Raw genomic sequence first — 27,466 nt, 5'->3', positions numbered from 1 at the left:
TTTTTCTCTTTCTATTAGGAAACAAGGGCTTAGAAGCAGTCTTCATTTCTTGTTTTTTTGCTTTGCCCTGTGCAAATTTAAACTAATTTTGGTAGTTCCTCCATCACACACTTTTAATAGAATTTGCATTTCAGAAGAATTAAATAGTTTCTACAGTACAATATTAAAAACAAGGAAGATTTTCAGATTTACTTTTTCACATACCAAACTCCCCACTGAGGAGGTGGCAATCAGCACAGAAACAGCCAACTGAAGATTGGCAAAAGTTTTCCTTAAGTTGGATGATAGTAATCTTTCAATAGTGTGGTTCATTTGGTGTTCCTGTAATTATTAACAGATCTTTTAATTGAGGTCCCAGAGTAAACTTGTTTCATGAAATTTTAAATATCAGAATAGCTGAACATTTTATTCTTAGTCATTAAACTTATTGAATTTTGCCATGATATTTTCCATCAAAGGCACTCAATAGCAGGAATGGGAAGTCATTACAATACTAAAGTAATTAACTTTTTCTTCCTTCATGACTTTTTAACTTTTTTTAATCTTGTATTTTCTTCTTCTTTTACTATTAGGATATGATTGCTGAAATGTGCTTCCCCATCCCCCCCCCCCCTTTTTTTTGCTTTTTACTTTTCTTTGGATAAATTTAGGTTATTTAAATCCTTTCTCCCCTTCCCCCACTCCACCATCCCTACACATTTTTAATGGAATTTACAGTTCACCCAGTACAGTATAAAACAAAGGTTCTTAGTTTGTGAATTTAATTCTCTATATACTACTCACTGAGGAGATGCCACATCACACTGAAATGGAAACTTGGGGATTAATGAAAAGTTTTCAATAAGTTGGATAATAATCACCTTTCAATAGTGTGGTTCATTTGGTGTTCCTGTGATTATTTGTAGGTCTCATACTTGAAGCTTATATTCATGATGTCAACATACTAAAGTGGTGGCAAGTAGCCCTCTCTACTGATTTCAGGAAATCTGTGCTAAAAGTATTTAGAGTCAAGATCCAAAATTTTGCATTCTATAACTGAAATGGACTAACATTTTTTGGGGATGGATGATTAGGATTCTATTCTGATATTTTTTGACATGACTGAAAACTTAATCACATTCTTCATTACTGCAAAGAATGTGGAAGAATACAGATGAAGAAGACAATTTCAGATGCTTTATGATATTTAAAAATTCATCTGCTTCATACATACTGGCTAAGCCAGCTCGTTTTCAATTAATAAAATCTAAATCCTTTTCTATTTTGGTCTGCAATGTTATCCAGTAGTGAATAGATGAAAAACTTAAAATTTACATTTTCAGTGTCATCAATTCTAAGAGATGTCTTAAATTAAAAATCTATGGAGATACTGTCTGAAGAATTAAGTTCACTTTATCAAATGTATACATCAAATTTGGGAACTTAGTATAAATTTAGACCCATTGAGAGAGGAAGATTGCTGATTAACCATCTTCTCCTTAAATAAAACCAAGTAATGGTCCCAATTTGTCAACCAAATCTTGAAAAACTTCCGTCAAGTGAAAGCTACCCATATGTTTTAGTATACCATATATATTTTTGTCCCTTCATTGTAAAAGTTTTTTTAACCTCTGGTTCCTTTCTTTTTGTTTGGTCCTTCTTTCCAAGAAATAATACACATCTACAAGAATTTTATCCAATTTGACTGGCAAACTTTTGCAGCCTTTTTTTGCAACTAAATCAAGTTGACAAAGGAAACCTATAACGATGATCCACCTTTCCATTACGTTTAATACAGCTACAATATCATTTCTGTGGCCTGCTATAATATCAGAAGCACTGTCCACACAGAGTGCTATAGTATCAAATTAGCATCTAATATCATTCAAGTTTTGAAATTATAAAATTTATATTCCAACCAATAAAATAACTTTTCAAGGTAGGTAAGGAACATACTTAGTCATGAGTTTTCACAATTTATTATCAAAAAAAATGTTATAACAATGAGTAAATTTTTAAACTATTATCATTGCCATCAGTTTTAAAAACAGAAAATTGTCCATTCTGCAAACACTACACAACTTCAACAGTTATATAAACACCATTTCATTCAAAGCAGCTGTTGCTTTTTTTAATGGAGATTTTTTTTTTTTGATTTAGGAAACATTTTCCTGAATAACAGTGCAGCAGGGTTGGCTATAGTCAAAGATTAATACACCCAAATCAACATTTCCATGTTTAACAAAAAATTTTATATCTTTTTGTTTTCTTCTTGAAACTTTATGGTGCAAACATGTTTTGCACATTTCAAATAATCAATAATATCTTTTTCCATCATTGATATTAATGTGACATCAGCACAAACAAGAAATCTATTTCCTTTTTCACTGATTTGGAAATAAGGAAACATACCAGTATGTGCATCCATAATTTTTTTTCCGCCTGGAACTGTAGCTTATATTTGAAGAAATGCAACTATTCAAAAATACAAAGTACTCTGCCCAACAATATATGATTTAGAAAATGTATTCTCTGAGCTAAATATGAGTAAAACTAGAGCTGTATGAACAGTGGCTCTGAAATCTGGGAAAAAAAAAAAAAAAACAACAATGCCATATGCACAATAATAATAATAAATTAAACAAGGAATAATATACATTTGCAGATAGTTGCAATCTTTATATGTTTTCCTATGCATCATCCTGCATTTTTTATTTTATAGATAGTGATGAAGTTGGTAATTCTGTTAGAAATGCAAAAAGAAGTCAACCCAACATCTGAGATTCAGATGATATAGCTGTTTTTAAAATTTCTCAGCCAACTGTTTGCACGTCCAGCTTAGCATTTCTTCCCAGCCTCATGAGTTCTTGCTATTAATGCTCTAATTCAACTAGTATGTTTTTCTCAAAACATACTAGTGGAATTTTTTTTTTTCTTTTATTTTCTGATTCTGCTTTCTACCGTGCATTCAGGATCACATTTTTAAATAATTATGCTAACCAAATATATTTATAATGTGTCTTATCTCTTGTTTATTCCTATAAACAATTAAAATGCTATCAACATCTATGAACTTTAAGTATAAAAAAGAGAGAACATATGCTTTTGTAGAAGTCAATAAAGCTACTAAAAGGCATAAACAAAATTTTTAAAATCATATTAAAAAGTGCCTTTAAATGATCTGTCAAATGCCATAATACTGAACTGGAAGGATGAAAATAAGCAGCAGAAAGAGCTGACATTTTTTAATAAATATTTTAAGCATGCTTTTTTTAATTAATTTTACTGTAAGGCAATAAACATTTATATAAACTTGGTAATCAAATTAATAAATTAAGTTAAAATTAAAACTATTCCTTTTTTGCCTAGGATCTTTACTTTCAGAATTCCATTTGTTGTGCAAAGATAGACAATGAGATATTTATATAAAACAAACACAACATAAAATTAGTCCACTACTTCAACACTTATGAGAATTTTTTTTATTTAGGGCAGTAATGAATGCAATGCTAAAACTATGGTCATTTAAGATTGCTTTCTAAAACAAATGAACTTTGTTTATATTCTGTACAGCCATTACAGCAAAAAGAATTTAGAACTTAATTGTAACTGTTGTTTTATTGTATCAGATTAATCAATGCAACAGCTAACAATGGGTCATGCATTTTTTGTTATAGCATACAAGCTCAATCTGACAATGCACATGCTAACATCCACAAACCTTGCCCCAAGACCATAGGCATTTCTTAGTTTGTTTTTATACAAACAGGACTCCTTATCATCCATTTACATATATAAGTATATCAGATGGGAAGACTATAATCTTCTAATTAGAATTCAAAACAAGTGTGGGTTAATCAAAAAACTGATTAATATAATTAATCAATTAACTAACAAAGCCAGTTAGGTTCTACACTGGAAATTAAATCTAAAACAATTTGGTTAATTTAGTTTCTGTTAAATGCAGCAGTGCATAAATGTGTACTTCGGGGAGAAATAAACTGCAGCCTCTACTCAAACAGAAATTTAAAAATTGTTCAATGAGAAGATAATTTTTAAAAATCTAATGTGAAATAGTGCTTGCATAAGTAAACTAATTTTTTCACTACAGGGAAATGCCTGTAGAGAAACGAGATTCACAATTACTTTATTTAACTGTAAAACTGAATAAATGAAGCTATGAACTGTTTATACACATATATTTACACACTTACATCTTCTGCTGCTTCACTACAATGATCGTATGCTACATTCTCTAGAGATTCACGTGATCCACGGCGACTAAATTCCCTAGATCTGCGTTTTTCTTTAGGAACTACTGTCATGTCTGCTCCAAAATAATGTGGTTTCCCCTTTATTAAAAAATTTAAAAAAAAAGAAGCAAAATTACTATAAATACTCATTTCATATAAGATAACAGAATTATAGAAACACATGGTTCTATAATTTCTTTTTCATATATAAACAAGACAAGAGAATTGTATAATTCATAGGCACATTTTAAATATCCTATGTTCAATCACATGTATTCTAATAACATATAAAGACTAATTTATGCTCACAAACATGTTGGTTTCGAAATATGCTCAAAAAGACATATCAAAATACATAATCATGTGGAATACAGGTAATAAAGGTTTCACTTTACAGATTCTTTTTGTTATACTAGGATCAGTAATGCCTCTTTGGTGATAAAATTAAATTTGAAATTTACATCATTTATTAAACAAATACTAGCAAGCATATATATTATTCTATGTTACCACCTTATTTATTAATATATTTTGGTCATCACTCTTTCCAACTTGCATATGTATAGTGCTAAAAGGATTAACAATGTTCTTCATTACTCAAAAAGTGTTTTCCACAAAGACATCTCTTTGTATGTCCAAAAAATAAATAATAAATAAAGAAAAATCTCGTGGGGCCAAGTCAGAACTATACGCAGGATGAGGCAAATCTCTCTGCCCAAGGTCTGCAATTTTCATCTGAACCATGTGGGCAGTGTGTGGCCCAGCATTATCATGGTGTAATGTGATTTGTTGTTGTGGTAGAACCCTTTTTTTTTTTTTTTTTTTGTCTTATTAAGTTTAAGTGTTTTCCTATATCTTTCTTTATTTACAATTTTAACCTTTCTCTAAAAGATTAACCAAATTGGAATTTCTGTTCCAAAATACTTGGCCACCAGTTTTTGTGATTATCTAGCAATTTCTGAGGTTTTTCCCCTTTGCTGTAGATAACAGACATATCCATTCCACAGAATGGTTTTTAGAATAGGATCATAATGGAAGATCCAGGTCTCATCACTTATTATCAGGCCTTTAAAAAAATTCCTTGAAAGATATTGCACTACTACAAACAGGTCTTGGCAAATCTCCTGCCTGGAGAATTTCATTTCTCTGTTAACGGCTCTGGTACCCATTTTGAGCATATTTTCCTATAATTTAATATGTTTAAAGTGGTTAACATCTCTCTCTCTCTCTCTCTCTCTCTCTCTCTTCGAATACCCTATGCTTGAAATACTGAATATGTGGTTATTGTCCTGTCTTTTTGAATAATTTCATCTAAAATCTTGGTATTTTCGTCAATGTACATACTTTGTTCTTCCACTCCTTGGCTAGTCCAAAATGTCAGTGACTCCTCCTTTAAAACATGCAAGCTATCTATGAACACTGCTTATATCAAAAGTGTTTTGTTGATGTACTTTCTTCAATTTTTCATGAATCCAGACAGATGAGTTTCTCTTTATTTGGAAAGGAACTTTCTCATCTACCACTGATGAAATTGGGCTTGAGTATCGTTTTGCTGCTCATAATTTCAGATCTCTATAAGACAAACTTTTATTGACTTCATCAAGTAGCAACACAACTACTTAATAGGTGCATTAAAGAAACTATCCACTTAAAAGAAAACTTTTCTGTTATGCAAATATTAAACAATTCTAAAGCTAAAATATTTTGTAAAAATGAGACTTGTATATAATTTAATGTATCTAATTTTGTATTATTCTTAGCCTAAAATTAAATTTAACATACAGACAAACTATCAGTGAACTTTAAAAAGCATTTACTGTGAATAAACATTTAGGAAAAAAGAAAAGGAAAAAAAAAAATAAATAAATATTTGCCTGTTAAGTGATTTAATATTTTATTACATTTTGAACATATAGGTGCGGGAGTTGTAATAAGAGGAATATATGAAGAAACATAGACCTGGATTACTACTATGTAGAGTAGAAGGCACCCAACAACTATAAATAAATAAAAGATAGGAGGTTATGCTTTTAGTGTGGAGAGAGAACAGCTTGTTTGTTTGTTTGTTTCGGGATTTATTGGGCGCATCGGCAACTATGACCATAGTGCGCCAGAGAGAACAGCAGGTAGTGTAATCAAACAACGGGTTAGCTAAAATGGAAAGGCAGTCATAAAATAACACAATTCGAACCTGTACAGAAAGTCAAAAATATTATATTATAAGTACTTAGTGCTGTACTTCAGATGATTTCAATGTCGTTAACACAGGCCAGCTGTCAAAATCAGTCAAAATGCAGCAAAAAGTAAAGCCTCTGTTTCTAACCTGAAATATAGTAGCACGTGGTAAAAAGATATCAAGTTTTTAGTTTATTATGTCTGGAAGCCAGGTTAATCGTAATGCTAACGTATATATCATGGCTGACCCGACAGAGGCAGAGAAATGATAAATAATAAGCAATATATAGGTAGTAAGAAATTACTAAAGATCATTGAAAGTTGAATCACGAGATGGAGCAGACAGTCGTCCTGTATACTGTTGGGAGAGAAAGAATGCTATGTGCTTGTTTCAATGACTATATGGTATGTAGAAGCGACCTCAGGTGTTGGAATGAAGTAAGACGTACAGGGGTTGATGGAGGGATTAAACACAATGAGGTCGTGCATCCCAGGATAGGGAAGAAGGCATAACATACAAAATAGGGTGAAAAAGACGCTGAATTTTGTATGAGGCGAAGTCAGTATATATAGCAGTAAAATAGCATCTTGATATTGCTTTTGAAACATAATCGCATACAGCAATTACCTAGATCTGAATATTAATATTGATGGCTCACAAATATTCATCAACATCTACAATAAAAGAGACTCCTTCAATTTAAATGTTGTCAACTATACACACAATATCTCGAAAAAAGTACATTCAAATGTTATTTTTCACAATGCTTCAGAATAGTAACATATGTAACAGTAACTGACTGTTAAAGCATAATATAATATGTCCTATATAACAAGCTATTGGACAATCAGTTTCCGACAGCCTACCTTCCCTACCACTTCAACAAAGCATTCCAAATCTTAAAATATAAGAATATAATTAACCAACCCCTAGATATGACAAATATATTAGCATAATGACATCCTCTACATCCAGGCTGTGTAAATAATGTATAGGCAATACTCCTTAACCTTTTTGGGTGTCTCACGGTCTGAAAAACTTGTGCCCACTGACTAGTTATCATAGGAGTATTTTTTCACTATTTTTTACGATTTTTCACTATTTTTATTGGCATTATATGTAATTATATTTTCATCATGAATGGTAATAAAATCTAAATGGTAAAATAATGGTCTATCTCCACCATTATTAACATTATTGATTTAAACACACGAGACAGTCCCAGAAATTACATTCAGGGTCCTACTACAGGAACGGGCTAGCGACCCCAGACTGCCCGAGCACTACTAATTCCTCTCATCCTCACTCTCCTTTTTGCTGTTCTGAATCCCTATCTTTTATTTCTTGTGCACGATTAGGTTTCGAAAGCAATATCAAGATGCTATTTTACTGCTATACATACTGACTTCGCCTCATACAAAATTCAACGTCTTTTTCACACTATTTTGTGCGTTACGCCTTCTTCCCTATCCTGGGATGTGTGGCCTCATTGTGTTTAATCCCTCCGTCAACACCGTATGTCTTACTGCATTCCAAAGCCCGAGATCACTTCTACATACCATAAGTCATTGAAACAAGCACGTAGCATTCTTTCTCACCCCGCAGTATACCAGACGACCGTCTCCACTTCTCCGGCTTGCGAAATCAGTAAGTACGATTCATGACCATCTGCTCCATCTCGCGATTTCAACAATGCTTCAAAACTTTCAATGATCTTTAGTAATTTCTTACTACCTATATATTGCTTATTATCTATTATTTCTCCACCTCTGTCAGGTCAACCATGATATATACGTTAACATTACAATTAACTTGGCTTCTGGACATTAACAATAAACTAAAAACCTGGTATCTTTTTACCACGTGCCACGTATATTTCATGTTAGAAACAGAGGCCTTACTTTTTGCTGAATTTTGATGGCTGGCCCTTGTTAATGACGTTGAAATCATCTGAAGTACAGCACTTACTGACTGCCTTTCCATTTTAGCTAACCCATTGGTTGATTACACTACCTGCTATTCTCTCTCCACATTAAAAGCATAACCTCCTATCTTTTACACACACACACACACACACACACACACACATATATATATATACATATATATATATATATATATATATATATATATATATATATATATATATATAGTACAGGTAACCTAGAACAAGTGAAAGGTTCAGCACCATTAAAATCCCCCATAACAACGAAGCAGCACTCTAATGCTATTTATGAGATGGAAAAGTTACAATATGGATGAAAAATCAACTTCGGAAGCATTTTTTTTTTTGGTAGTTGTTGGCGCATCGGCTTCTGTGGCCATAGTGCACCTCCCAAAGTTTTTGCAGTACTTTGATCCAAGTCCGAGGCGGGATTCGAACCCACGACCTTTGGGTTGCCAGGCAGACGCTTTACACACCTGGCTAGCCCGGTCGGCTTCGGAAGCATTCTTGAATAAGTTTAATGGTGATTTAATCAAAGGCTAGAAGTCTTTACGAAGACATTAAGGGGAGGTATGATAATACTGATTTTATAATATGTGGCAAGTAATGGTTGGTTCAGGTATTGTGCTGGCTTCCATAATGTGAAAGTGAGTGGGGAAGGCAACAGTGCAGATTTAAAAGTATCTGAAAATTTTACAGATTGTGTTAGAAAAAAATTATTGAAGTTGGCTAAACAGGATAACAAATATTTAATATCGATGAAACTGGATTATTTTGGAAGAAGATGCCAGACTGTACATATATTTCTAAAGAAGAAAAGACGACAGGTTTCAAGGCATCAAAAGATAGGTTAAAATTTCAGGCTGTAATCACCTGCCGAATTAGCCCCAGCAAAAGCTGGGGCTAATTCGGCAGGTGATTACAGCCTGAAACCACTGTTCATGTATCAGCAGTTGGAAAATCGCTGTAAGGCTACACTTCCAGTTTATTTCCAGTCAAATCCTAATTTTTTGGTCATCATTAGTTTCGAAGACTGGTTTTCAAATTGTTTTGTTCCTGAGATAGAAAAATACTGCAAAGAAGGAAAAAAAAAAAAAAAAAAAAAAACATTCCTTTCAAGAATTTGCTTTTATTAGATAATGCTCCAAGCCATTTAGATTGATTTCTACCCAAATGTGAAAATCATGTTTCTATCTCCAAACACGAAAAGGGTTTTGATTTTTAGCGATGATTTCTGTCAATGCAGAGGTGACTTTGTTAGCGGATTCTGTTTGGGAGTTCATAATTTTGAAGTGACTGCTGATCCAAATGCTTACTTTTGAATGTAGGCAATTTATCTTTGCAAAATTGTCCTCAAATAATTTTGAACAATGACTGCTGAATGCTTACTTTTGAACGTAGGCAATTTATCTTTGTAAAATTGTCCTCAAATACTCTCGAATGTGCATGTGTGCTTAGCAATCATGTCTTTTAACGTTAAACTCTTTCATAACAGAAACTCGCTCATTACATATCAAAGAAACAGTCCTGTTTTTCAGTTCAATGGAAAAAAGTATTGATCAGTCTGTTTCTCCTGAAATACCCTTTGTTCATCAGTCAGAAATTTTTCTTTTCTTGCCAGAAACCGAAACCATTATTATCAATTTTGTCTGTTTTAATGTAAATATGAGAGGGTATCAAAAAGTTCGTACTCTGACCTGCATAAAACATCAGTAGGAGGATGCCATTTTTAATATAAGTTGTCTACATATTCAATAACTAACTTGTGAAATTTCATTCCTGTAGGTGATCGTACACCAGAGGTGGAGCCTGGAATCTGAGGAAGGATGCTAAGGTTGACAAAGTGGAGTATCGAACACTGATCAAGTTCCTGTATTTCCAGGGCAAGAAAGCTCAGGATGGGCAGAATCGTTCATCCTATGACTGTAAAAAAGTGGAAATGGGAGTTGCAGTGCAACTGTACAAGTGTCTTTGATGAGACAAGAGCAGGAAGGCCATCAACATCCACAGACAGTGAGACGGTTGCAAAGGTTGAGCAGCTGGTGCTGAGTGACAGATGTATGGCAATTCATTTCATCACAAATGCAACGGGAATTAGTTATGGGTCTGTCCACAGCATTTTACATGACCATCTGCACATGTCTAAGGATTCCACATGACGGGTTCCAAGATTGCCGATGCCTTTGCAGAAGCAATGTAGAATGCAATGTTCTCACCAACTGTCAAATTTATGTAATGCGGATGTTGAGAACTTTTCTCAACATTCTCCTGACTTTTCTCACCATCAGACTTCTTGTTTCGAGAAATGAAGAAACCATTGCATGGACGCTGCTTTGATTCGTCTCAGGAAGTCATCAATGAAATGGAATCGTGATTTCAGGCAAAAAGTGCAGACTTCTATGATCAAGGCATTAAACAACTGATCCATAAATGGGAGAAATGTGTTACTATACATGGAGTACATAGAAAAAGATTAAAGTTCGTGTGAAGTTTCACCTTTCTAGGGCTATTATTTCTAGGTAAGGGTACGAACTTTTTGACACCCCCTCATAACTCTCATACTGCAAATTAACTTAAGTATACAAAAGTAAAACTGAACAGCAAGTTGGGACGTCACACTTTTGAACTAACTGCATTCTAAAGCTGAAATAATGCTAACAACAATTGGACTCAGGATGTCTAGTGACCAGCAGCACAAGAGCACAGGCAGCAGTTCAGTAAAAGTAATGACCATTTCAAACATTCAAAAGAAAAGCAGATGCATTTATACTATTGACTAATAAAACTAAAGAACTTTCACACATTTACAAGATTTTGTACATGCCTTGTCATCCAGCAATAGTGGAAGTGTGGAAGTATGTGCCACAAATGTTATATAAACACCACATATATGTTTACATCTTCCATTCTTGAGAGACTTCAAAAAACTATTGTTTCTATGATGCCAAACTGCTGCATGTGGTTTCTAACAGGACAGGGATAAATCTTGTAAAAGTGTGAAAGGTCTAATTTTTTTTTGCATCATCTTCCGGTCACTTTTGATTTTCATTCAAATGTCTGAAATGACTGTAAAGTCAATTGAGAGAACCAATCACTTATGATCTCTGCAAGGGTATAATAGAAAAAAGAGTTTTAACTACAACCGCTTCAGTATATCTACCAGGGAAAGGTGTCATATTAATAAAAACTGTGTATTTAAATACAATGATAACAGCTGGTTCGACATATCTGTCAGTTAGGGGAAGAGCATAGAAAATTCACACAAATTAGATATACATTAAACCCCCCGCTATTCACAGTATCTGTATTCGCGGTTTTACGGTCGCTGATTTAATATAAAATGAAACCTAAAAAAATGTGAATTTTAAAGTGCCTTGAACATTTTCCGCCATAAAAAAACATGGGCGTGGCTAAAATTATCTTTCCCCGGTCAAAACAGTGCTTGGGGGGGTGGGGGTGACAAAATCGCAAGCGTGGATGTTTCTCGCTAATCCTTGTTCAGTATGTGTTATGCACTTGTCATGGAAGGTTTCGTCGTTTGCTTTTAATTTATATGTTTATAAACTGAATAAATTTATCTTTTTGTAAATTGATATGCTTACAAAAGTGATAAATCTACTGTTTTGCAGTGTAAAACAAACTTTTTCGAGCGTGTTAACGGAAGAAAGTGACTTTATTGTGGACAAATTCTTTCTAACCCATACAAAAATATGGCTACGAATAACAAGAGAAATGTGAAATTATCAAAGAAGGTGATGACATTAGTGAATAAAATTGACTTATTAGAGAAAATTTCTAATGGTGAAAGTGACTCCTCAGTGGCAAAACATAAAAATCAATGAGTCAACGGTATAATTAATCAAGAAATTGGAATAAAAAATCCGCCGCAGTGTCATGAAAATGCGCTAATTGCTTCAAAAATTTGCTAACTCGTGATGTTAAATTAGAAAAAAATGGAAAAGGCTTTAAATCTGTAGATAGAAGATCGAACTCCAAATTAAATTCCGTCAAGTTCACTCATCATTCGTGAAAAGGCAAAACTCCTTTATCAACACTTTAGCAAAACTGGTGATAGCACTGGTGGGATAAGTTTTTTAGCTAGCAAAGGCACTGGTTTGAAAGATTTGTTTGAAATTTCTAATAAATATTAGATTTAATATTAAATTGTTTCTTATTTTCATTTCGATGCCATATGCTTGCATTTCACTATGTTTGTTTGTTTGTTTGTTTCGGGATTTATTGGGCGCATCGGCAACTATGACCATAGTGCGCCATACATATGATAATTATGCATTTCACTATGTACTGTCTATGTTTGTTTGTTATTTGGTTTTTAGGAGCATTAGCAACTAAGGCCATATTGCTCCGGGATATGCGGTGGTCATTCCCTGGCCTTTCCGCATCCTCCATATTTGGTGGTGACGGGCTCGAACCCCGGTCTAATCAAGAAGAGTGTGCTATGCACTGCTGCTCCTTCCCACCTGGCTACGGAGGCGCCTACTGTCTATGTACATAGTCATATTATGAAGGTACATATAATACACACGTAGACAAAATTTTAGACTAGTTTTTCTTATATATTTCATACTTTGCAACGGAACCCCTTTATTACTATGGGAGCCATAACTCAGTATTCGCGTTTTCAGTATTCACTGCATTTCTCAGGAACATAACCCCCGTGAATTACAGTGGGTTACTGTACACAGTTTAAAAATGCCACAAAAATAAAACTGTAATGATTGCCTCAGTTTTTTTATTATTATTTTTTTTATTTCATAATTTATTACTACCACCCGAGACAGGCTCAAATACCATCATTAAACTACGCAGTTATTACTGTCACCAATACTTGGTTAAAATATGAATTAATACTATGAATAAACTCTCAAATAATATACAGTCAAAACATACAAAAAATGCAGAGCTTATTATAATGTTTGGAATTACATTAGAATTCAATCCAGAACATATTCAGTCCTGTCTATCTTTTTAGGAACTGGCTGGATATGAGCAAATTTCCAAGCAGAAGGAAAAACACCTTTGGAATAAGAAAGTGAAAAACGGCGGCAAAGAATAGGAGTAAGTTCAGGAGCACAGGTTTTGAGAACAAGTGGAGAAATACCATCAGGGCCTGGAGCTTTCTTAGCATCAAGTTTCGTCAAAATCCTTCTGACATCCTTTTGACGGAAGACCACAGGAGGCATTGAATGGAGCGTGTTGGGAATGGTGGGAGGTGTTTTACCAAAATCATTAATATACGAGTTGGAAGAAAAATGGGATGCTAGCAGGTCAGCTTTATCCTTGGCTGAAGTGACAACAGAACCATCTGGTTTGGACAGAGGTGGGAGCAGAGATGGGCAAAAGTTGCGGCCAATAGCTTTGGCAAGGGACCAGAATGCTCGGCTACAATTAGGGCAAGAAGCAAGTTTTCTACTCTTAGCCTGTTCAAACTCTAGTTTGGACTGATTAATAACTGCTTTACAATTGTTGCGAGCTTTGGTGTAGGCAGAAAATGAAACTGAAGAAGAATTAGAAACAAGCCAATTATGATATGCAACATTCTCCTCTTGAACAGCCTTAGCACATTTATTGGAAAACCAAGGTTTAGATAAAGGACGAGATTTAAAGTGGAGTGTGGGTTAAAGGATTCCATTCCTGCAAGAATAATTTCACTGAAACGATCTGAGCAAACATTGACATCGGAAGTTTTGAAACAGTAATCCGACCATGAAAAAGAAGAAAGTAAGTCTCGCAGGTCATCCCATTTTGCATTCTTGTAATGCCAAACAACACGAGGCTGGGAATAGCCATGAGATAAAGGTTCCATTGGAGAAGAGACAATCACCAAGTTGTGATCTGAAGTGCCTAGAGGACCTCTCACTTCGATCGTGTACTTAGAAGGGTTGTTTGTGAGAAAAAGATCAAGCGTGTTGGCTGTACCATTAGGATTGTCCAGTACTCGTGTAGGTAAATGAACAATCTGTGCAGGGTCATTAGTAATTGCAAAGGCCTCGGCATCTCGACCAGCTGGGTCGGTGTGACTAGAAAATGGAAGCCAGCTGGAGTTGTGAACGTTAAAATCACCAAGGAAAATTACCTCACTGTTAGGAAAGTTGGACTGGAGAAAGTCAAGTTGCAAAGAGAGGAAGTCAAAGAGCTCCAAGTGATTAGTGGAGTTGGGAGAACAGTAGAGACAACAGATGAATTTGACACAATGAGGTAGAGAGATTTTAAGCCAGAGAAGATCAAAGAGAGGAGATTCCAAATTGCCAAGTCTCTGACAGGGAATATCAGAACAGACATATGCACAGGTACCACCTTTGAGGCGAAAGGAATCGTACAACGAATAATTTGGGCATCTGAAATGAGCAGTAGTTGAATCAACCGATAACTGAGATTCTGTTAGAAAAAGTACATGGGGTTTGGCAGACTGCAAGTGGAAATGGACATCGTTGAGATTAGAATTGAGACCACATATATTTGTGAAATGAATTAGGAAGTGCTTGGGAGGTCCAGATCTTTTCGCAGATAAGCTTGCTCTATTAGTTTGACAGTTCATGGTGTATTCAATAGTAAGAAAAAGTGGGTGGGACATGCTGTATGAAGTAATGAAATTTTTGGATATGATGTATACATGGTAAGAATATACCCAGATCCTTGACATAACGTGGCCTCGACAATGCTCCCCGCATACGCACTACTCAGACTCCCTCCAGTCACTATCTGGCAGAGTAATGGTAGCAAGATTATACACTAATGGTAGCAAGATTATACACTAGCTGATCCGGAAGCCTCCTAGAGAGTTACCAATAGGTCCGGTCCAGTGTACTAACTAGCGGCTGGCCTGCGAACACCGTTTTAGAGCTGTACCCTCGAAATGTAAGGAATATTGGATCTCGTCACGATGTTCATCATAACCTCAAAAGTCATCAATCATACTGCATGATGGAAGAGATAGGGAAGGGTTGACCGGAACTTAGCTCTAGAGACTAAACATAGGTCCACCACTTCAAGCCTCCAATAAGCAAAGTGATGGTATTTCACCGGTGGTTGATGAGAGTCATCTACCACCTAGTAGTGGTAGATGACTCTCATCTTGTGTAAAATTCTAGTCACCTTTTATCATTATTGTTAGATCTTCCTAAAATATCCCTGTATATATGTAATATTTTACTCTGTTAATCTTCAACAAAACAATATAATCATGGTAATTCATCCCTTGCTTGATTCATCACACAACTCACATAACTTTTTTTTTTTTTTTTTTACAGGTCCTAACTCACTTTCATCGGTTTAAATAAATTTTTATTCCTTTAATTCATCTGCTGCTAATTTGTCTTTTCTGCTTAATTATTCACTTTTTAAAATACCTCATAAGATATTTAGCCCAAATAATTTGTACCCTCTGAAAAATAATGCCACTTCCAAAATGAAACTTAAAAGCACCAGTGAGATGGCTCCATTGTAGAAGCAGCATTTTATTCAGAGTTTATAAGTTTTGTTTTGGAAGCTTGTGTTGCACTATATATAAAAACTCTGCAGTGTAGCATGATTTGCAAGGTGCATTAGTGAAAGTCTGGGTCAATTCTAATAAAAAGTATGCAGCATTACGTAATTGTTCCACAATTACCTAATGCATCTTTTGCTAAAGAACAAAACATCCCTAGACAACATTGAATAGCTTTCTTTTCACAAAAGAATGCTCACTGAATGGAGGGGGGGGGGGAGAACAAATTCTCATTTCAACAAGGTGGAAAAGGGAACTTGAACTTGGTTGAAACAAGAAAGTTTGTGCAACTGTCCAACCCCAGGGGCTCACATCTGGTGAGTATGGGCTTGGCACACCCAGGGCCCCGAGCTGGATATCATCATTCTTCTCTTTCTTGGCGATTCCTTTCTACTTTTCTCTCTCTCTCTCTCTCTCTCTCTCTCTCTCTCTCTCTCTCTCTCTCTCTCTCTCTCTCTCTCAGGGTAACTGGGAATTTTTTTTTTGGCTGGTGCAACACAAGCCTGAGGCTTCCTTGCACCATATGGCCAATAATAATAATGATAATAATAAATATATAGCCCACTCCTTTATATTAACGGTGTAAAAGCACCATATACAACTCTTAAAGGAAAATACTACGATAGTAGTGTAAAGGGCATTGTTTCAATTGTATCTCGTATTGTGCTCATCCTTCACAACGAATTACCATGTACTGCACAACCTCAAATAAGTAATGTTTCACTAATAGAGAAGACTATTAGTTACTTATTCTCAGTGGGTACCACCACCTAGGCAGCACCGTTTCAAGGCTTGTTGGCCTTTCATCAGTTGGTTGGCTGGCATCCTGGCATTGCAAACATGACAACCCAGTTATTTAGATAATTCCATAATATGAGAGATGCCAAAAGGTGTACGTGATAATGTTTAAGTAAAATTAAATGCAACTGGGCATAATATTTTTAGGAGTTATAATTATCTATATATTAATGGTGTAAAATCACCATAGACAACTCTTAAAGGCCATCATTTTAACTGTATCTCTTAGTCTTTTAGTCTTACTTAAACATTATCACATTCACCTTTTGGCATCTCTAATATTGTGGGATTATCTTCACAACTGGGTTGTCATGTTTGCAATACCAGGGTGCCTGCCAACCCACCGATGAAAGGCCAACAAGCCTTGAAACGGTTCCGTCTGGGGGGTGGTGGTGGTGCCCACTTAGAATAAGTAACAACAGTCTTCTCTATTAGTGAAGTGTTACTTATTCGTTGCGAAGGATGAGCACAATATGAGATACAGTTGAAATGATGCCCTTTACACTACAATCATTGCCTTTTCCCTTTAAGAGTTGTCTATGGTGTTTTTACGCTGTTAAAATATACATAATTAACTCTTAAAAATATTATGCCCAGTTGCATTTAGTTTTAATTATAGCTCACTCTTGAAAGAGGTGCCTCTAGAATTTTCTAAAAAAATTAGGGGAAACTAATTTTCTGGTGGTTGGCTAGAATTGCTTAACATAAATATGATATCGTTTAATTTGCCAAAAAATATAGTGGTTGCTTTACAACCACTATATTCAAGGAGCCCAACAAAATTTTACATGTTTCTACCAAAAGTGATTAATAGATGATAATGGACAACAGCTGTTTTGAAAACTAAACAACTTCAGATAACACTGCTTGATGTTAATTCGCTACATTCACAAAAGTGTGGAATCAGATGACGAGTATGAGTGAAACAACTGTGAAGTGTTTCTGATATTCTGGATTTAAGCATTTGCTTTTCTAGAAGAATTATGAAACAAGTCTGACATAAAAACATTATGGAGAAAGAAGAAAGACAAAACATTTAGAGATTTATTTGAAATGTTGCATCAAAGTGGATAAGTTCTTACAAAGAAAGCACAAAAGGATTAAAATGTGTCAACAATGACACTGGTTTCACTGTACATGGCAAATGACATGTTATAAACAAAGTTGTCAAATTGCTACAATGTGAGCAAAAATGATACAATTAATACATTCAAAACAATTAGAATTGAATTCTGTTTTGGAGAAAAGTGTTCAAAAAAGACTACATGATTTTGTTTAAATACTGTATATACCTATTGCACTTCCTATAATTTACCATGCCAATTAATTTATCACAATCGTGAGGTTTCCACAAGTGACGTACTATAAAACCTTTGTCATTAGTTTTGCCACAACTATACTGGAAAATGCTTTCTAGCTGATTGAACTTTCTTCCAAATTATTTTTTAAATATTACTGCTTTATGTTTGTGCCAGATGAAACTTCCAGAATTGAAGAATGTATTTACCTAAGTTAGCCAGTAGATGAGAACAAGTGAAAGCCAAATTAGCTTTGCTATTTTCCGATTTTAATAACCAGAATGCACAACCTAATAGAGGTGAAAATAGGAAATATAGAGCACTAAATGTGCAAAAATCATTATGAAGTCTTTGTAACACATCATAACGGAACTGGCAATTACAGAAATTTCACAATTATGTTGCAAAATTTTTCAATTCAGTATAGGTAAGCATTTTCTACAATAAATACAAAACACATAAATATGATGCATAAACTGACCTCTTTCCTTGCCCTCAGTACACAGTCTTCTAATGTTTCAGCAGCTTCATACTTTCCTTGCCTTCTGTAAAGAGCACCTAGATTTTTGAGGGTGGTGGCTACAGTGGGGCTAAATAAAGGCAGGAACATGATAAAAATTTACAGAAAATAATAATACTCTATAATATTATTATAGAGCATTATTAAACAATTAGCTTTTAATAAGTTATTCCATTAACTGTGATTTGCAGTCTTTTGATTTAAAAAAATCCTAGTAAAAGCAGTTTTATTTATAAGTTGAAGTGAATTCCCATTACTGACATTTATTAAATAGTGTTATATTTTATATTTACATAGTGTAATCCAGAGAAATTTAGTTAGCAATGGCATTCTGAAGGACCTCAACATGGTTTTGTTAAGGGAAAATCATGTTTAACTAACCTGGTTAGCTATTTTGACACAGTTACTCATAGGCTAGATGTAAAGAACAATTTTGACATAGTTTATTTGGATTTTAGCAAGGCATTTAACTCAGCCATTCATGAGAGGTTAGTTAACGTATAAGCTGGTACGTGTTGGGATAACTGGAAAGATTTGAAGATGGATTGCAGTGTGGCTGTAGGCAGAAAGTAGAGGATTGTGATTAATGGTAATTCTTCTGATTGGCATAGTGTCAAAAGTGGGGTTGGCCAAGGATTGGTCCTTGGAACCACTGTTGTTTTTGATTTCCATAAACAACATTGAAAAAGTGATAGAGAGCATGATGATGAAATTTGCAGATGATGTAAAGATTGGAAGGGCAGTTAATGTTCAGTGGCAAGCAGTGTTCTTCAGGATGACTTGAAAAAGATTCAAGAATGGTCAGAGAGGTGGCAGCTATGTTTTAAGCATCAAAATGCTTGGTCTCACAAGCTTATACACTTGGTGGAAGTCGGATTAAAAACAGTAGAGGAAGATAGGAATCTGGGAGATATGAAGTTCTCTGCACAGCATAAACAGATAGCTAGGAAAGCCCATGGTGTCCTATTGATGATTTATCAAACAATATTCTGTACACATAGGGAGGTCATAATCTTACTGTATTGAGCAAATGTAAGACTGCATCTGGAATACCTCTGTCCAAGTATAGAAACTACATTTGGGGGAAAAAAAAAAAAAAAAAAAAAAAAGAGCTTCTTGAATAGGCCCACAGATGGGCAACTTGCACAGTGAGATTGGCAAAAGGGTGACCACATGAGGAAACACTAGAGCTTGGCAGCCGGGCACCTTAGGGAGGACCAGATTGAGGTTTATATGGCTCAGAGTGGTCAGTAATGTGAATGAAGGCAGAATTTTCACTATTATAAAGAATTCTAGAATTAGGCACCATAAATTCAAACTACAGGGGAAGAGGTTTAAACTATGTAGGAAGTTTAGGCCAGGCCTGGGCAAACTTTTGGGCTGAAGGGCCACAACAGGAATTCAAAAAGAAGGCGGGTCGCACGTAAAATACTATTTTTAGATATATATTATTTGTTATCATGAACAAGAATATAACATAAAAAAAATTATTCTCTAACAACCAAGAATTTAATGAGATGAATGGAACTATTTTACATCTTTTAACACTTTTTTAAATTTAGGGTGTTAATTTTGTAGTTGAGATTCTTAAAACTGCTTGTAAATATTCATCGGTGATGCTTGATCGTAAAGAATTTTTATTTAGATTCATGATGGAAAATGTTTGTTCACATATGTAGGTTGATCCAAAAATAACCAACATTTTTTGGGCAAAATCTTTAAGTTCGTTGAATTTGTCTGAATTAAGAGTATTGTAAAATTTATAGATTTCCTTATGACGGTGCAATTCCCTTAAATCGATATCACAATGCAGATCTATAATCTGAAGTTCACTCGGTGCACTATCAATTTCTATTGAAAATGGGTCGCGCACTATTGCCAAACTTGTCTCAATTTTTCGGAAGTCACCAAATCTTTGTGAAAAATCGTCATTCAAAGAGTATTGTAAAATTTACAGATTTCCTCATGATTGTGCAATTCCCTTAAATCGGTATCACAATGCAGATCTAGAATCTGAATCTGCAGTTCACTCGGTGCACTATCAATTTCTATTGAAAATGGGTCGCGCACTATTGCCAAACTTGTCTCAATTTTTCGGAAGTCGTCAAATCTTTGTGAAAAATCATCATTCAAAGCGTTGATAATTTCACAATATTTTTCAAATTTATTTTCTGGAATCTTCAGCAACTTCATGGTTGGAAAGTGTTCTACCTTGTTAATCAATAAATGTCGAAGGAACAACTGGAGTTTTAATTGAAATCCATAATTGAAATCTTTTTACCATATCATGGGCATATAAATTTTTCCCTAAAGTATTTAAGTGTGTCGCGATGTCCAGGGTAAACGCAAAATCACAAATCCAGTTATTATCAGTTAATTCTTGAAAGTCCATAATATTTTTCAAATAGAACAATGTCATCTTTAAGATCCCATACTCGCTGAAGAACTTTTCCTAAGCCAAGCCATCGAATTTGGCTATGATAAGAAATATCCATGTACTCGGATTCAATATCTTGAAGAAAATTAACGAACTGTCTGTGTTTCAGGCCCCCTCAATCGTATTAAATTTACTAGTTTAATAATACAAGATGTGACACGTTCAACTTTTAACACATTTTTACATAATACTTGTTGATGTATAACAACAATGAATTGTAATTAAATTATAATCAGGATAATTTTCACAAATTTTATCCTGAATTTTCTTTTTTTAACGCTCCAACATTTTTACCTGTCAAACTTGGTGCTCCGTCATTGTTACACTTACCATTTTGTTCCATTGTAAATTATATCTTGTTAAGCATTTTTCAACTTTTTCAAATATATCAGCTCCCGTTGTTTGGTCTTTAAGAGATTCCATTGAAAGAAGCTCTTCAATAATTTAAAAATTAGAGGTAAATCTGCATATGAAAATTAATAACTGCGCAGTATTCTTTTGGTCCTTACTTTCGTCGAGAGCTATTGAGTACCACGTTATGGATTGTAATACTGATAATAATTGCTCATTCAAATTTGTATCGATACATTCAATTCTTCTTACTACGGATCGCCGAGATAAACTTATATTCTCAAATTTGTGTTTAATGTCAGGACATATAATTCCACAAGCTTCAGTCATACATTCTTTAATAGTCTCCATCACAAAAAGGTTTGTTGCTTTTTGCAATTATATGAGAAATAACAAAACTTGCCTATAGAGTAGCTTCTTGTTCCTTAGTTAGCCACGTAAACACATTTTGTTGTCTAGATAAATTTTGAATCAATCAATCAATCAGCAGTTTTCTTTCTCGCTTCCAGAGTTAAATTGGCACCATATTTGGAATGTTTAGAAAAGAAATGTCTTTTAATATTGTACTCTTTCAACAGTGAGACGGATAGTCTCGTTATTTATGGATAGTGGAACACAAAAAAATATTTTGTGTTCCACTCTTCATTGAAGACACGACGCTCTTGTTGAATTTTGCATTTTTTATTCATTTTTAAAAGGGTGTAAATATATTTTTATCACTACTGGCACCAAGATGATAATTGAAGATAATGTAAAAAAACTAACTGCAGGATGACCGTCAGAGAAAACAGATTGGAACTTCGGCTGGTCAGCAGTCCTATCCTATTACTCTGCCACCGCAGCAAAGCCGTTGTCTTTACTGGTTGTCTATTATGGTAGTTTCGCGCGGTTAGTTTATAATCACAAATTATACCGTTATAAAAGCGCCCGTTGGCTCGCTCCAGTTCGTGCATAATTTCAAATTCTATCTCAATTTGAACAATACAGAGATGATAAAACAATTTACAAGTCGACAAATTCTATAATGTATTACATATACAAATTTATTTTTCAAAAAGGCGTCGCAAAAGGCATAAAACTTTTTTTGAAAATGCAATTAAAGCTCACGGGCCACACAAAAATGTGCGGCGGACCGCATGTCATAGTTTGCCTGGGCCTGGTTTAGGCTGACAGTTTGAAACAACTTAAAGGTGAACTGGATTAGCTGCTATGATGCAATAATAAAGGAATTAGAAGCAAAAAACAACTTTGATATGTATTCAGATTTCAGTAAACCTTCTGTTCCACATGAGACTGCTGAACAAATTGGGGTGAGAGGGGCAAATTACCCCTATCACTCCTACTGGGTTACTCCTATCAGGATAGCCGAGTGGCAGGAGAAAGAGTGGTTATGAATGAGCACTGCACTGCACTTCTTGGAATAATGTAATTAGTTAAAAGTTTTGCTTACTTCTTTTACAATAGTCTCCAACTAATGCAATACCATCATGATGATATTTCATAGTTGGAGACTAAGTTTGTGTTTAACATTAACCGGGTTAAGGTTAAACAGAAAAAAAAACTACTTATTAATATATCAATAAATAACAATTTTCTATTCTTTTACAGTAGTTATTGAAAAAATTGTAACAATAATTTTGGCAGAAATATAATATCTGTTGAAATGAACCACTTCTTGAGTGAACGCATATTCTTGAGGATGGGCATTGAACACCTAATAACAATAGTACTCTCATCACATTGTTGCCATTGACTGACACCCGTACTTAGATCAGATACCTAAGTATGGTAAAAACCTTGCTTTTTGAATTGTTCACTAAAAACAGTAAAGAAGGGAAAGAAGCATAGCCATAACTGAAGTTGTATTGTACACAAGTTTTCAGCTACTGTTGAAATCTGCATATGGTTTCACTTAACATCATTTACAACTATTAAGTACTTGAAGTTTCATAAAATAACCAGTTTCTGAGCAAATTTTTATGTTTAATTTTAGTGACGAATTACTATTGTTCCTGAATTCTAACTAAAATTATACCATAAAAATACACATCCACAGAATGACCACTATGTGTAAGAGGATATTTTTCCTCCTATTATTATTATTCTTTTATTTATTTTTTTCTTTTTAGTGACAAAATTAAAATAAATATGGCAGAAGGCTTCAAAGGGAAAAAATCATATTCACCATGTGCCACTTTTTTGAGTAAATATATTGTTATAATATAGGAACAAAAATAAATCAATATTAATGGTATAATTTAGAGCATTGTTTCTCAAACTTTTTTTAATTATTGCCCCCTAAAGGGCTTTTTTAGACATTTTTTTTCCCTAATCGTCCCCCATGAAATTTTAAACAAGAAAATGGGATCCCTGAGCCTGATGTTTTTTTTTAGCTTAAAGTTCAATGTTCGACATGATGTTAGTAAGTTCAATTCTAATGTCTCCTCTTGAACATATTGCTCACTGGCTGCAATAGTGGCACAACTATTGCAGCCAGTGAGCCTTTCTTATGTTTATCTTCAACAATTTCTCCACTTTGCTCTCAGTTATTACAAAATCATCTAGCTCACTGCCAGAGTTTAATACACCTCTGGCATTCCCCTTCCCTGAATAACTTCTCATGTGTGAATGTAGATGCAAAATACTCATTTAGTTTGTTAGCTACCTGAGCAGGATCATCAACGGCTGAACCATCGATATCAAGTGGACCAATCTGATTCATTCTCTTCCTTCTAGAGTTTACATAAATAAAGAACTCTTTGCTGTTTTTCTTTGCATCCTTTGCCAAAGATCTCTCGTAATCTGCCTTATCTCCTTTGTGACTTGGCTACAAACCAGCTTAAATCTATCATAGGCTTCCGTGTCACCTGTTAATTTATATTTATCCCGTGCATTTTTCTTCTCTGCCACGTCTCCTTAGTTCATCTGACATCAATTTTGGCCTAAACCTTAAAAAGTATTTCTTAGCTGGTATGAAAAGCCTAGTAGCTTCCAAGATTAATTCTTTGAATGCTTCCCATTTTGAATTTGCTGTTGGTAACATCATCAGTTGGTCCCACTGTATAGAATTTAAATACTGTCTAAGACCATCATAGTCGCCTTTACGAAAGCAAAACCCTTCCCTTTACCTCTGATGGTAGTTACCTCCTTGAGTAAATCCCACTTCAGCACAATGTGAGCACTGCCACCTAGTGTTCCTTTATCTGCAGATTCTTAATGCATGCAGAATCACTACTGATAGGCGTCTCCGTGGCCAGGTGGGAAGGAGCAGCAGTGCGTAGCACACGCTTCTTGATTAGACCGGGGTTCGAGCCCGTCACCACCAAATACGGAGGATGCAGGAAGGTCAGGGAATGACCACCGCATATCCCGGAGCAATATGGCCTTAGTTGCTAATGCTCCTAAAAACCAAATAACAAATAACACTACTGATAATCAGATCAAGAGTATTACTCCCTCTAGTTGTCTCCCAAACATGCTGCCATAGAAAACAATCATCCAATAAATCCACAAAAGCTTCGTTAGTATGCGAGTGACCAACCCACAAGTTCCAGTCTATATCTGGGAAGTGAAAATCCCCCATTATACGACACTTTGATTTACTGGCCTACTCTATTTCTCTGTATTGTTCATTGAGTACAATGAACAATACAGATGAACAATATCATTAAGCCTATAACACACTCCTACTCTCAATTTGCTTTCCCAGTGCTTATGTCACACCAAAGTGACTCAAAACTGCTCTGTCCACCCATGTCGGCTGGCCGTACTTCCTTGGATTTTGGGTTTCTTAACTAATAGCATAAACCCCCTCTTCCCTTCCTATCCCGTCTATCCTCCTGTACACACTGTACTCCCCTAACTCCATCTTTGCATCTCTTACGTCTGTGTGACAACACGTCTCTGATATCCCAACAATATCTGCCTTTGATGTTTTGACTAACACCTCAAATGCATCAAATTTATTTACTAAACCCTTAGAAGCGTTGGTGTACACGCAAGTATACATACACCTGTTCCTATTCTTAGCTACCCTAACACAGCCCATGTATTTACTTGTTCGGCAATGACTCCCAGCGGTCTCTGAAATCCCCCCGCACCTTGTTTTCCAGGCTGCTGCTCATTCCAATAAAAGCAGTGCAAGAATCACTAACTTCTGCCAGTGGCTACCGTTAATCTATTAGTTTGTGTATCCTCTGAAGCTAGCAATTTTCTGACCCACCTAACACTGCCTCGATAGCATCAGCAAATATTCTTGGCAACTTCCTATTTAAGTATATCCCATCTCTGTAGAAGCAGTCTCTCCTGTTAACAAAGACAGACCAGGCTGAGAAAAAATTCTACCCCTTGAGCCTTGCACAATCGCTCCAAATCGATTAGCAAGGCTCTCATCATATACTCCCTCCTATCGTGTCTGGGCAGAATTGTAGACACTTTCAAATTCAACCCTAACTCGTGCCTTTTTTTTTTCAACATTGAACTGTACTTCTTAAGTAATTCTGCTAGCCTCCTACTCTTAATATCATTAGTGCCAATGTGCACAACAATATCACCTTTTGTGAACTTAAAAGATGATATCTGCTCTACATAATCATCTACCTTTGTCTCTGGCAGACATACCCTGTTCCTTTCCCACCTATCCTTTTTGCACTATATATTCCCCGTTTCCCTGACAACAGAGCCAACAATGACAACTAATTCCTGTGGGACTAGTGCATTCTGCCGTGGGGTTTGTCACTGTGTTGCATGATGTTCAAGTGTAAGCTCTGGCACTGACATGCGCAGCTGAGAGCCTGATGTGCTCTCAATTTAAATCCTGGAAGGGCAACTACCCTGTCCTTCAAGCTCTCATATAGGCCCATAACAATGCTGAATTGGCACCTGATTTTCTCACACTCCTTACACTGTTCACACACAAACAGATTCCCCTTGGCAATATCATGTCCCATTCCTGATTGCTCCACAAACATCAAACAAGCAGTGCATTTCAAAGATGATTCAGAGAACAACCAACCCTCAGTTCTCTCCTGAGCCACAGCACTCCCATTAGCTTGAGCCTTTTGCTTTGCTGCTGTCACATGATTTTGATTCAATTTCAATTTCAGTACAAAATTGTAACACTAAACTTATATGAGTAATATGAATTTCGTATCTCCTATCAAGTTATATGTACTAATTTATAACGTTATGTTTGTAAAATCTAAGTTGTTATATGTATTTAACTGAAAAATTACGTTTGTAAAATCTAAGTAGTTACAATAGATAATAAATTTAACTATCTATTGCCACCCACATAGTTCAAACTTTTCTCTAGGTATCTATGTCAAATTACAGATTCTAAAACCTCTATGAATATTACTGTCGTACGTTACGATCTACGTGACAAGTTAAATTATTAATCATGTAAGTAGTGCTATAATTTATGATTTATAATTCTCTTCTAATACTGATTACACTGATACAAGTTACGTATAAACTACCAGTATCTGCTGTATCAATACAAAACAATGGCAGCAGATTCGAATGCTGCTATTGATACAATGTCGGCAGAAATCAACTGTGGTTTTCTACGCAATTATTATTTCTAAGCTATACAAGGCTGAGTAAAAAATAAATGCACCAATTTAAGTTATACTACTAAATTTAAATCAATAAATAAAAAGTTTACTTAGCGGCTTTGAACATGTCTGGCTCCTGCTAGCCTCTTCAGCAAACTGTTGATGTGGTGAGTTTATAAATATAAACAAATTTCTTGTTTAATGGTGGGGGGGTTTTTTTTTTTTTTTTTTTCATCCAAATTACCTTTGATCTTTAGGGGACTTAGGTCGCAAATATTTTGTGTTTGTTGGTGCAATAGTGGCACAACTCAAAAGGGGGGGGGTTAAATTTTCAAAATTCTGATTACCGATAAAGTTGATCAAGCCAGCCTAATTTTGAGTACACTGGGTATGATGAGGTGAATCACAATATATTTCAACAATCACATAATTTCTTCATTTCTAAAGAAACTAATTTTAAAAGCCAAAATTTTCTCATCGATTATCTCTGAATTGATTTTTGAGTTATGCCACTATTGCAGCCAGCGAGCAATATATCAATTCTGTTTCTTTCCTTTGTTAATATTTTATTTACTGAACTCAAACCACTTACAACCATATAAGGTGTTGGAAAACAAAGAAGTACTTTTGCCATTTCAGACCAC

General features: G+C 35.0%; 1 protein-coding gene across 5 annotated transcripts in view; it reads right to left on the bottom strand.

The window, feature by feature from the left end:
• LOC150088569 (kinesin light chain-like) overlaps nt 1-27,466 on the bottom strand; it is a 376,502-nt gene that overhangs the window by 113,237 nt on the left and 235,799 nt on the right. For 4 of the 5 annotated variants that reach the window (XM_090369572.1, XM_090369570.1, XM_090369574.1 and 1 more), the window contains exons 11-12: nt 18,438-18,546; nt 4,194-4,331 (exon numbers count right to left, since the gene is read on the bottom strand). In XM_090369572.1, the coding sequence (XP_090225698.1) occupies nt 4,194-4,331; nt 18,438-18,546 (247 nt within the window). The remainder of the gene's footprint in view (nt 1-4,193; nt 4,332-18,437; nt 18,547-27,466) is intronic. The other variant, XM_090369571.1, reaches the window with a different exon arrangement.

Source organism: Mastigoproctus giganteus, chromosome 3 (assembly GCF_048544385.1).
Source record: "Mastigoproctus giganteus isolate SK-2022 chromosome 3, ASM4854438v1, whole genome shotgun sequence".
NCBI classification, from domain to species: domain Eukaryota; kingdom Metazoa; phylum Arthropoda; class Arachnida; order Uropygi; family Thelyphonidae; genus Mastigoproctus; species Mastigoproctus giganteus.
This window is presented reverse-complemented; position numbering and strand designations above follow the sequence as displayed.